We start from the raw sequence: 12818 nt of genomic DNA, 5'->3' as shown, positions 1-12818 counted from the left end.
TATTTGCAGAACTGCTTCAACGTATCAAATACTTAACTATTAGCCCAACACTCCGAGAGACACTACGATACAGCAGTGACTAAGACAGGTAAGAGTCGTTTAGTTTAGTTGCCGATTACTCACTCTGTGGGTTTTTGTAGACAATTCAGCGTACTAGCTGACCCTCACCAAACATGCCTTAACCGCAGGTTTAGGGATATTTAGTAAACAGGTTGCTTGGCACACGTACCCACTGTGTTGTGCCATCTGTTGACTGCAAACAGCCTGCTGCAGGTCACCGTCACCACCGCGGGGATGGTGAGGTGGGGGAGCGTGTTGGCTGCCACGTGGGTCACGGGAGAGTTGGAGGGGAACTTCAGCACCATTATCACATCCTGCTGCATCTGGTCTTTGAACATGAGTGGGCTCTGTGGAAGGAAACACTGTTGAGTAGAAAGGGAAGAGGGCAGAAGGAAACAAAGGGAGAACGCAGTTAGTGAGAGGCCTGGGCAGTCAGGTTAAAGCAGACTAGGCTACGCGGACACGCGCGGAGCGTGGGAGCAGATCACCGGCTCTCTCTTCCCGTGGAGCCCACGGGTGGGTTTGAACCGCCAACCTACTGGCACCACCAGGGCTCCTCGTAAGTCCTGTAACCGAAAAAACCCTGTTGCCTTTGAGTTGATTCCAACTCACAGCGACCCTATATGACCCTATGTGACAAAGCAGAACTGCCCCGTAGGTTTCCGAGTCATAGGGTTGCTATGAGTCAGAATCGACTTGATGGCAAGGGGTTTGGTTTTTTGGTTTAATCTTTACGGAAGCAGACTGCCACATCTTTCTCCTGCAGAGAGGCTGGTGGGCTCGAACCACCGACATTTCTGGTTAGCAGCCGAGCTCTTAACCACTGTGCCACCAGGGCTCCTTATGAGTACTATAAGACACTGTAAATACTGCAACATGAAAAACATAAAAGAGGGTTGCTGGAAGTAACCGTGACTTAGCCTTCATTCACGCTTTGTAATTATTTGCTGTATATATGAATTCTGTCATGTGAACCTAGAAAGCTTAAATTTTCTTTCTGAACGAGTCCATGCCAGTTTAGTCTCTAACAATTTCCCCTAGGAAATTAATGAATTCTGACTGGGCATTTCTCCGGGATAAGTATTTTTATTAGTATTATTATTATTACTAAGCAGAGAAAGCCAGCCTGGGAATAAAACTCTTCTACCAAATCAGTCATAAAAGGAAGCTTGATGTTTTTCCTGAAGACCATATTAAAAATGCTTCATTTCAAGTCTTGTGGCTCAGAGGCCTTGACTTTCCACGTCTGCTCTGTGACGAGGGGCTTGTAAGGGGGCAGCATGCCTCTTGCAGACCTGTGTTTTGTCATGCAAAAGGCCCCAGCTGAGGAAAAACAGTTCATTAGCACCTGGCCCTGGGGCTGAAACGGTTTGCTTGAGCTTTTGCAGAAAGGAAACAAACGACTGAAACCAACACCGTCTCTGTGCACTGGTTTCACTAGCTTCGACTCCTGACCGTGTGGGGGATGAACTCGCTCCTGGCAGCACACCTGACACACACAAGGGGCTCGACATAAAATTGTTGAGAAACTGATAGAATAAGTCAAAGCTACGGACACTGCTTTCGTCACAAAGCAAGAGCTTATCGTTTGTTTACACACATTATGGATGCTATTCCAGAGCTACTTCCCGCCTTGGTAACTCTCTAGGAAAATCCGCTCACCGTTCTGGTACTTGTAAACGCCATTTTAGCTTTTCCTAAGAAAAATATAGAAGCCTTGGTGGGGCAGTGCTTAAGCGCTTGGCTGCTAACTGAAAGGTCAGCGGTTGGAAGCCACCAGCTGCTCCACGGGAGAAAGACCTGGCAATCTGCTTCCGTAACGATTTCAGTCTAGGAAACCCTATGGGGCAGCTCCACTCTGTCAAATGAGGTCACTCTGAGTCAGAATCAACTCCACGGCACCTAACAAGAACGAGTAGAATATAGTGGGGAAAAAAAAAATCACAGTTTAAAACATAAATTCTAAAGATCTTTCTCAGAAAGCATTCACCTTCTCAAATTATTTAAAAAGGACATAATTACTATTTGCTAATATGTTGAAAAAGGACTGTTTTCTCATGGAAACAAACTTTGAAAACTCAGAATTTCAGAAATATTGCTTTTTCCCTTGCAAAATCAGAATGAAAGTCTTCCGTGAAGTAGCTAGCGCTGATGATGGTGACATCAGCCAGCATCTCGAGCCCCAGTATATGTGGACTCTGTGCTAAGTGGGATACAGCGGGAGGCCATTAAATTCTCAGCCGGAGGTGATGTTTTTTGGCCCATTTCACAGATGTTGGAACGTAGAGGTCACCTTGGCCAGATCACTCACTAGTTAGGTGGCAGAGACGGTATATGACTCAGACCTGGCTCTGGAGCCCTTGCTCTCCACCACCTTCTTGTCTGCTTCTCTGCCAGTGACTGGAAATGACTTTTCTATTCTTTCCTTGCCTTAAAATCAACTCTTGCCAAAAAGGTTAAGTTTGGCAATTTCATGCAGTGCTTAGATTTTTCATTGTAATTTACAAATCTAATCTCACTTTAGGAAGGAGCCCTGGTTAAGCGCTCGCTTGTTCGAACCCACCAGCCGCTCTGTAGGAGAAAGATGAGGCAGTCAGCTTCCATAAAGGTTACAGCCTTCGAAACCCTATGGGGCAGTTCTGCGCTGTCCTTTAGGGTCGCTATGAGTTGGAATCGAGTTGACGACACACACAACAATCTCACTTTGGTATGGTGTGTGTCTGCTTGCCCGTATGTGTATGAGTGACTTTATGTACAGGCAAACTCAGGCAGAGAAGACAGTTATTTTTGTTAACCCAGAACTGGGCTAGCTCATCTAGGACTTCGAGAGCTGCACTCCGCTCTCTGTTTCCCCCTGAGGTATCAGCGTATACCTAGGCTGAAGCATTAACCAATACATTGAGATGCCTGAAGGATGCTGCTAAAGCAGCCATTTTATTCAGTCTATACTCAGATCCACAGGAAAGAAAAACACCTCAGCAAGCTGATATGTCTCACCAGGTGCATGGCGGAGCTCCGAGGCGGATGTGGCTCGATAAGCAGCTGAGATGGTGTCTGTCCAAAGTTCTGGATCTGTGCCTCCATGGCCTGCAGGGCAAGGCGAGTGATTGTCACAATCAATACACATCAGAGAGATAGGTCAACACACTCTTTGACAATGCAAGTGTATCCCAAGTCAGCCGTGAAAAGAGTCCAGAAAATTCAGGGTGCCCTTCTCTCAGGGTGCAGAACTATCCAAGTGTTAGTATTTTGTAGACAAGCTTTGCCTCTCTTCCAAACATGCTTTCATTAACCAAGTGACGATTGTCATTTCCAGAAGCTGGGATTAAATGTGGGGATATTAACCCATGAGTACACACACGCAGCTAAAGGCCAAAGAGAACACCAAATACCACACACCGTGTGCACCTTAACGAAGTCCTTTGTAAGAAGGAAAGTATGAGGGGCTCTAACGAAATAAGCTTCTGGAATCTTAGTGGGAAAACAGAACGAGACATAAAGCCCACCAATGATACAAAATAAAATCCAGAAAAGCATATGCTCTGAATCATCAATTCAGAGGGCAATAAGTAGAAAGGACACTAAGATTTTTTCGTGTAGTAATTAAATATGGCAAACCTTTGATTACAAAAATATATTTCAGCTTACTATGGTATTTTAAGACAAATCCTGCAACGTTATTTAAAAAGTATGAATTCATGTATGTCATAATTTTTCTGAAATTCAAGAAAGAACCAACCTAAAAGGGAAGAATCCTTTAAGCATCCCGAACTAGACAATATTTCCTCAACGCCTGGACGGATGGAACCACTAATGAGATTTTATGGCTTCAAACGAAAAAAAATAATTTTAGACCGCAAACAGTTTAGGCTGTATATATACTTTATTATTGTGTGTGTCAAAGAGATATTTGTATAAAAGACAAATATTTTTTCTATACTTAAAATCATCTAGGCAAAATACTTCAACATATTATGGTAGACTAACAGAAACACTTTTCTGAAATAACAGAAGTATGTAATTTAAGTTAACAAGGAGAAGCACAATATTTACTATGATCATGACTCTGTTACCATGCTAATTTTTTTCCCTAAAATTGTGTGCAATTTGGTTGCACATAAAAGTGAAATACGAAAACGACTGCCGAGTGCTTCCGGAGTGCAGGTTAGTGGTCGCGAGCCCTTCACATGATGCCGCCACTAGTCACACCCTGAGCCACAGTTCCCATTTATGCAGTGCCTAAATTTAACCATCTGTCCCCTAGACGGCATTTCAAGAAAACGTTTATCAATAAAATGTGAATTTTCAAATTTATTAGCAATGTTAAACATGAATGCATCCATATCCACCATATTTCAGCAATTGCATAAATGGGGCTTTGCTTCTTTTATTTGCAGAGGCCTTGGAATGAATTATTAAGTTTCTTTAAATGCTGTCTAATTTTAACGTACACATTTATTTGCATGGTGTCCACTCATATGCAAAATGTGACTATTTAGCTAAACTGTACTCACATAGACACCATCATACTTTGCCTTCCTGGTGCAAGATTTAAGATTATAAAAGGGAAAAGCGACCATTTCTGGTTAGGTTCACATTATTAACCATAAACTGTTGGGAATTATTTGAAAGAAACAACAAGAAGCAGTAATTTTGTTGTTAAAGCTGCCCTGAGCGGCAAATATCCAATACCTAGTTTAATGCATCACAAGCCGCTAACGTTGCTGTAACAGTATAGATATTACCGCCTGTGTGTCACTCATCCAGCAAAAGGACAGGGGCTGGGGTAAGATTAAGCACAATTTAATCTCTAGAACAAGGCATTTGACACCGTAGGTAGCCATTAAATGTCCATAACCCACTGCCGTCAAGTCAATTCTGACTCAGCGACCCTACAGGACAGAGTTGAACTGCCCCATAGGATTTCCAAGGCTGTAATCTTTATGGGAACAGATTACCAAGTCTTTCGCCTTTGGATGGCTGATGGGTTCAAACTGCCAATCTTTCAGTTAGCAGCTGAGTGCTTAACCACTACACCACCAGAGCTCCTTTTAATTGTCCAGAGAAGGGATGAATCAACAAACACACTTTGCTCAACTTTAATTTGGTTTCTGAAAGGGAAGTATTAAAATTATACTAGAAGACGCTATGGAACGGACGTAAGTTCTGGACAGTTCTCTGCGGTGGATCCCCCCGCCCCCGATCCTTTTTGGGCTGAGGCATGTCTCGGAAACACAAACACACACACACACACACACACTTGAAGTGGCTCCCAACTGGCATCAGGATAAATACTGAGTTGTGATTCATCTCACTCTTTCATAGGTCCCTACATTTAACATTTATTTCCAGGAAGACTAAACTCATTACTCTTCCTTGTGATTGACAATCACATAGCTTAGGAACCCAGAAGATTCTTATTGCAGTATTTATCTTTCAGTTAAGGAGCCCTAATGGTTGCGCACTTGGCTGCTAACTGAAAGGTCGGCAGTTCGAACCCACCAGCTGCTCAGCAGGGGAAAAGACCTGGTGATCTGCTCCCATAAAGATTACAGCCTAGGAAACCCTATGGGGCAGTTCTACTCTGTCCTATAGTGTCACTAAGGGTTGGAATCAGCTGGATGGCATCCGACAACAACAACCTGTTAGTTGTTTTATAATCCTGCCTCCCAGTACTTCCTTATCCTCAGATGAAAACTGGTATAGGTCTTTCTTATTTTAGAAAAGCACAGCTGTCCCCTCTCTGATTTATTTATCATTACCAACATGTGCTAATGAGGTTTCTGTCCACCCCAACTCTTAGGAAGCTTCGATGTTGAGTAAATAGGCACCTTGGTGGGAGAGTGCTCGGTGATCCACAGGACTCATTCTGCAAGCTAGGAATCATGGCAATTCAGTCCTTGTCCTGAGAGCGATTCCCTCCACGTGAAGGAGAAAAGCTCCCCTAATGCTAACCTTGAGCAGGGCTCTAAAGCCTCTTCTTCCCAAACTCCCTGAGTCATCACGAATAGTCTCCATATTCTCACAGCGTTTTGGTTTGTTTGCCCTTGGTTATGGAATTTAACACACAATTATTCATGTATGTCTGTTTGCTCACAGTGTGAATCTCAGGGGTCAGGACTGTGACTTGGTCCCAACAGGGGCTCCAGCAATACAGAATGGTGGGGGCATTTGTGTAAAACGAGAAACTAGTCTATTAAAAAAAAAGCTCAGTGGTGGAGAAAATGTCAGAGTTCTTTACCTTTACACAACAAAACTACAAAAACAATTCATTAAACAATTAGTTAATTTAACAAACATTTATTGAATGCTTACTCCATGCTGTAACCTGGTGCCATTGAGTCGATTTTGAATCACAGCAATCCTACAGGAGAGACTAGAACTGCCCCATAGGGTGTCCAAGGCTGTGTAATCTTTACAGAAGCTGACTGCCACATCTTTCTGCTGCGAGTGGCTGGTGGATTCAAATCGCTGACCTTTCAGTTGGCAGCTGAGCCCTTAACTGCTGTACCACTGGGGCTCCTTTTACTCTATGCCAGGCGATATGAAAACATACAGCAAGCTGCCCTCAGGAAGTTTTCAGCCCTGTCAGGGAATCAGTACATCAGCGCTCACAGCAGGTAGAGGGCGACGGGGCCGTGGAGGCTGGGGAAGTGACATAGTCAGATTCAGGGGGCAGGCGGACAAGCGGGTGCCGGGCCATGAGGAGAGGCGTCCAGAATCAGGGACACAGGCTGAGGTAAGCAGCCAAGTAGGAACTGGTGAGTCAACAGCATGGCAAGATTTTTAGCCATACAGAACTTTTCCCTTAATAATTCCAAATGTGTCAAGTAAGAAGAAAAAGAAAGAAAAAAAACCTACTTAAACCTGATTATAAGGTGGATTCTTTCTATCTTGTCAGAAATGGCATTTAAAACAATTCAACACATTCCCGGTTCTCATGAGTCAGGGATGCTGTGTTAGCTGTAGCCAGTCTAACACTCCACGGCTTGAGCATATACCAGGTGCCAGGTGCTGCTGCAGACAGCTGTGATTCTGGGCAAGCCACATGGCTCATGACCACTCAGGAAGTCCCAGGAGCACACGTCCAGCTGGCGGTCACAAGGCATCCCCTGGGCTCCACTGAGCTCACAGACACAGGTTCTGTCTGAGCTGACATTACCATGTCAGAATCTCACACAGTAAGTTTGACCTGGTGGGAGAAAGACCTGGTGGTCCGCTCCCATGAAGATCACAGCCTAGGAAACCCTACCGGGCAGTTCTCCTCTGTCACACGGGGTCGACCAGATGGCAAGGGGTTTGGTCTTTGGGTTTGAAGGCGAGACCTGGAGTGCCCCATGAGCACTCCTGCGGGCAGCCCTCACCTGGGGCCAAGGCACGACCACCAGTCCTAGTGGCTGAGCTGACACCACCCGTGCGTGCAGACTTTCACTCGTTTATCCCCTCTCGGGCCCCACACACGTCACGGCTTGTGAATGTCTTAAAAATCTAACAACCAAACCAACACCCCTGTATGTGTTACTGCCGTTTCCAGTGAAGAAGGGAGGAACTAACACCAAATTCAGGAGCACACGCATGTGTGATGTGCACGGTGAAAGAGTAAACGTTGGGAAGGAAGTCTTTCCAAATCTTAACTTACTTCATTTAGGTGTCCATGAGCCATATCAGAAACATCATTATTACCACATCTTCATCCAGATGCCTTTCCTCTTTCTCATTCTCAACAAGCCCAGCTGAGGAGCAAATGAGGGAAGAACCTGCAGGAGCTCCCAGGGAAGGGGCACCTCACGGACCCCATCCACTGCGACAGACGCCCTACTCCTTCCACCCTCTGCGCCTCTTGCTCAATTGTCTCTTTTCCTTCTTGCCTTCCCTCCCAGGAAAGTTCTACCTCCTCTAAGAAACAAAGATACATTTAAAAAAAGAAAAACAAAGCCAAACCAATTCTGACTCATGGCGACCCCACGTGATGGAGTAGAACTGCCCTGTAGGGTTTTCTAGGCTCTAATCTTTAGGCGAGCAGATGGCCAGGTCTTTCTTCTGAGAAGCCGCTGGTGGGTCTGAACCACTGACATTTCAATTAGCAGCAGAGCACTTAGCCATTGTGTGTGCCTCCAGGGCTCCTTTTAAGGACACATACCTGGGATTAAATCCTCAGAAGAGGAAGTGATCTGCTGTGTGTGCATGTGTACCTACACAGGCCTGACAACATGAAAGACTTCACAGCCAAGGTCAACAGCCAAGGTCAACGCAAATGCAGCAACAAGTAGTTCCGAAGGCTGGTCAAAGACTCAGGACAAGCTGTAGAACATCCCCAGAGGGAGGAAACCGCTGACGGGATGAGCACTGTGCGTTCCTCCTTCCTCTGTGCTTCCTAAGCTACCTACCACCCACCTCCTCTGGCTCAAGGCAGATGCAAACTTTGACTAAGACGTAACAAGATCATGTTGTTTTTTTACAATGCAGGTAAATTTAACTCGGATACACGTTTCTCCCAGAGAAGCTTTACAACTTCTGCTTTGTCTTTTGTAAGTGTGATTTAATGTGATCTTTAAGATGAGATGGCATCAGGCCTACAGGCCCTCGAGAGCGAGTGTGAAGAAGGGAAGGACCCATTTCATCCATTCTTCTGGCTCAGCTTAAGCTTTTAAGGCATTTCCCAAAAAAATAAAAACACACTGTACGCAGTACTACAGCTTACACCACCCTCAATGCAAAATATGAGACCGTGACAAAGTGTTCAATTCATTGACAATTTTCAGAAAATTCCAGAAAAAATAAATAGTCAAAGTGGTTTCTGGGAACACAGAAAAAGATTTTCAAACAGTTTCCTTAGTATTGTGTGTATCTCACTGTACAGCTCTTACTTATAGTATTTTTATTTTAATACCTGAAAGTAGAGATCATTTTTTTTTACTAGGAAATACAATTTATACACACAATAAAAATTATACATGTGATTTATATCCTCCTTTGTTCCACCTGCAATTCTACCAAATTCTATACCCAACAGGAGAGAATACACAGAACACAGTGGAATTTTGAGAACTCCGAAATGCTAAAAGGAAAAACTACCTAATGGCAGATGTGTTTTAACTGATAAGCTTTTGTTTCTGGTTTATTGTTGTAATAAAACAAGATAATACAAAGCATTACTTTTTAATGCTGGAAAAACAGGAGCAAAATAAATCAAGCAAATAATATCTGCACTTTATTATGTCTTGCTTTATAAACATTAAACTATATAAAAAATTAAAATGCTAGTTTACATTCAACGGCTTCTAGTTTTTCACAGAAACCACAGAATACAAGAGCAAATATTTTTCCTTTTGTTTTAACAATCAGCTGCCTCACAGCCAAGTCTATGCTAGTGGAATTATTAGAATACGTAGGCAAATATTTGGTAGCTCAAGTAAAAAAAGAGACCATATTTGCTTTAATTATCAGACTGTTAGACAATATTTGAGGGAAGGGATTCTGATTTGTTTAGTTACTTGACTCAGTTCTCCCCTCCTCCACTCTTTTTTCCTTTTTTTAAGTGTAAACCTAAACAAAATACAAGAAGCCCTGGTGGAGCAATGGTTAATCGCTCGGCTGCCAACTGAAAGGTCAGCTGTTCAAACTCGTCAGCTGTTCCTTGGGAGAAAGATATGGCAGTGTGCTCCCATAAAGATTACAGACTTGGAAACCCTGTGGGCAGTTCTGCCCTGTCCTAGAGGGTCACTATGAGTCAGGATCAACTCCATGGCACCCCACAACAACCACCACCAAAATAAAGGGGAGACTAACCCCGCTGATTCCTATCTCTGCCTCGGAGTGAAGAATTAGAATGATGACGTCACGTAATAGACTCAACAGACACCGTGGAAAGGCGAGAATCACTCCCTCTGGGCAGGAAAGTCCCATCCAGAACGTGTTCTCGGCAAGTCTGGTTGCCGCCACTGGTGAGGGCTCACTCCACTTCCTACCTAAAAACCAGTGTGAGTTAAGCCAGGGAGGAGAGTGTGTCCCTGTGCATCGCTGGGCGCGGCTAACCTCCCTGGGATGCTGTGAATGTGTCTGCTTAGCCTGGAGAAGGGATGAACCAGAGAAATCACACCACCTTCCTTGTCCCCGAGAGCCTGGCCTCCACAGCTGCTTCCCACTGGGCAGCCAGACAGTCCAGGATAGGAGCCAGGAGGGTGGAGGGACAGAGGGTGAGGCATTTACTGTCTGTTCCTGCCTTGCCAGGTGCCAGCTCGACGGTGGCTGGGTTGCCTTCCCCTCCCTACACCACAGCTCCCTGTGGGCAATGGCTGCCCTGGGGCCACTTCTCTTTCCAGGTTCTGGTCATGGCTCCCTCCCCTGGATCCCTCAGACCTAGGGGTGGTAACTAGATGCTCACCTCCAGGTGCTTCGCCTTCCCTTGCTCACCCCCTCTATCCTGCCCAAGCTGTTGTTGGTTCCCACTTGCAGTGACCCCACCTGCCAGAGCAGAACTGCCCCATAGGGTTTTCTAGGTTGTAATCTTTATGGGAGCAGATCGCCAGGTCTCTCTCCCATGGAGCCATTGGGTGGGTTTGAACTGCCAATCTTTTGGTTAGCAGCCGAGCGCTTAGCCATTGTGCCACCAGGGCTCCTTATCCTCCTCTACCTCCTGTCAGTAGGACCATTATTAGACTCTTTTCATGATCCCTGTGAGAGGGGAATGTGTAGAGGCTCTAACGGACACACACAGGATTGGTGTTCAGGTAAGACATGTGAGAGAAATGCTGTGAAGCTTCTGTTTCATGTCTGGGGAGGACTGACCAAACAGGATTCCATCCAAGAAACGGACCTTTTCACTGAGGGTTTAGAGTACATGGGGCGGGGAGATGAACACTATTATAAGCTTCTTGGGGTCTCTTTGCATCTGTATTTGTTAATCCTGAAGCAGAGAACGGAAATACTCTTTTCTAGATGATTCAGAGATTTACCGACCTGGAAGCAAAACTTTGGTAAATAATCTCTGGAGGTTCTCCCAGGTTTTTGGTTCTCTGCTCATGTTTGGATTGATCATTCAATAGCACATAAGTAGAGGACTCAGGTTATCAGGAGGGATCAGTCCCTGGAGAAGGACATCATGCTTGGTAAAGTAGAGGGTCAGCGAAAAAGAGGAAGACCCTCCACGAGATGGACTGACACAGTGGCTGCAGCAATGGGCTCAAGCGTAACAACGATCATGAGGAGGGCACAGGACTGGGCAGGGTTCTGTTCTGTTGTACACGGGGTCACTATGGGTCGGAACCGGCTGGACGGCACCTAACAACAACAGCAACATCTCTGCCAAACTCCCCCTGGTTGGATCGGTTTGTTTGCAGTAGACCCTGCACTGGCTGATTCATGAGGTGGGGGAAGAGAAGAGGAGGAAGAGGAAGAGGAAGCGAGGTAAAAAGGAAAGAGGTGGGGAAGGAGGGGGAGGGGAGTATTCCAGGTGGTGACCCTTCTTCCTCATAGAAAATAAGCTCTCTTGGAAAGCCTAGCCACCGAAAGAAAATAATAATGAAAATAAATTTCCTGAAATCTGTCTGCTTGGTATGGTATGTGGAAGGACATCGAGACAAAGGCTCACAAAGGTGGAGGTATAAAGATTACAGAATGAAATCATATACTTTCACTAAACTGACTTTAGATTAAAAATAGTATTTCATGTATTCAGGAGAACAAATTGCTCTTTCTTGATTTTGACATAAACGGGAAACAACTATTTAGATGTACGATATTGAGACTTCAAATGGCTTTAAATAGGCCCATTATCAATATGTTTAAAACCTTTAAAAATGAGTCCTAAACATCTAACTGAAACACTGGCGTGCTTAGATTGAGTAATGTCTACTTCAGCAAACTGAAGCATGCAATATGTTTCAAATAATGGTTAATTTACGCTGCGTAATGTAACTGAAGATAAGGAAACCCCTTCCAGCTATTTCTACTGCAAACAGCAGGCTGTAATTTTCACCCTTCTTCCCTTGAGTAAAATATGACTTCGGATGCTTGTGAAAGCATTTGCTGTTAATTTCTGAAAATCAATAATTAGCACTTCTCGACACCACACAATAAAAATAACACAAAGATGGGAAAAGCACATTTCCCATGAACGACATACACCAGACTCTGACTAGCTGCATTATTTATGCTTTTCTAGAAGAAGCTGGACCGTTGATGACCAGCTGAGAACCGCAGCAATTACAAGGAGAAGAGATAAACCTAAATCAAAGATTTATACACTAATCGAAATTACATGTGTGTCATTAATTTCCTCAATACTAATTTCTATACTGAAACTTTTATTCAATAATCTGCAAGCCTTATTGCTGTGGATGGAAACACATAACTAATACATTGGAGCCTATACCCTTCTTAGTTTTACAGATCGTATTCTTCTTGCTCCTAAAATGATTCTTGATAAATTTAAAGAGCACTTACTGTATATTTTAAGGAGCCTGGTGATGCAATGGTTAAGCACTCGGCTGCTAACTGAAAGGTCGGTGGTTCGAACCCACCCAGGAGGCTCCGTGGGAGAAAGGTATGGTGATCTGCTTCTGTAAAGATTACAGCCAAAGAAACCCAATGGGGCAGTTCTACCGCGTAACACGAGGTCACTGTGAGTCAGGAAACCCTCTGGGGCAGTTCTACTGTGTAACGCGAGGTCACTGTGAGTCAGGAAACCCTCTGGGGCAGTTCTACCGTGTAACGCGAGGTCACTGTGAGTCAGGAAACCCTCTGGGGCAGTTCCACCG

General features: G+C 44.6%; 1 protein-coding gene across 1 annotated transcript in view; it reads right to left on the bottom strand.

Annotated features, from left to right (window-relative positions):
- Positions 1-12818, bottom strand: part of NBEA (neurobeachin) — a 685423-nt gene that overhangs the window by 24024 nt on the left and 648581 nt on the right. Inside the window, exons 48-49 of the mRNA XM_023740363.1 lie at positions 3058-3147; positions 230-422 (exon numbers count right to left, since the gene is read on the bottom strand). Of these exons, the coding sequence (XP_023596131.1) occupies positions 230-422; positions 3058-3147 (283 nt within the window). The remainder of the gene's footprint in view (positions 1-229; positions 423-3057; positions 3148-12818) is intronic.

The sequence above is a fragment of the Trichechus manatus genome, unplaced genomic scaffold, assembly GCF_000243295.1.
Source record: "Trichechus manatus latirostris isolate Lorelei unplaced genomic scaffold, TriManLat1.0 scaffold00153, whole genome shotgun sequence".
Taxonomy (NCBI): Eukaryota; Metazoa; Chordata; class Mammalia; order Sirenia; family Trichechidae; genus Trichechus; species Trichechus manatus.
The sequence above is the reverse complement of the archived record's forward strand: the minus strand, read 5'-3'. Positions and strand labels throughout refer to the sequence as shown.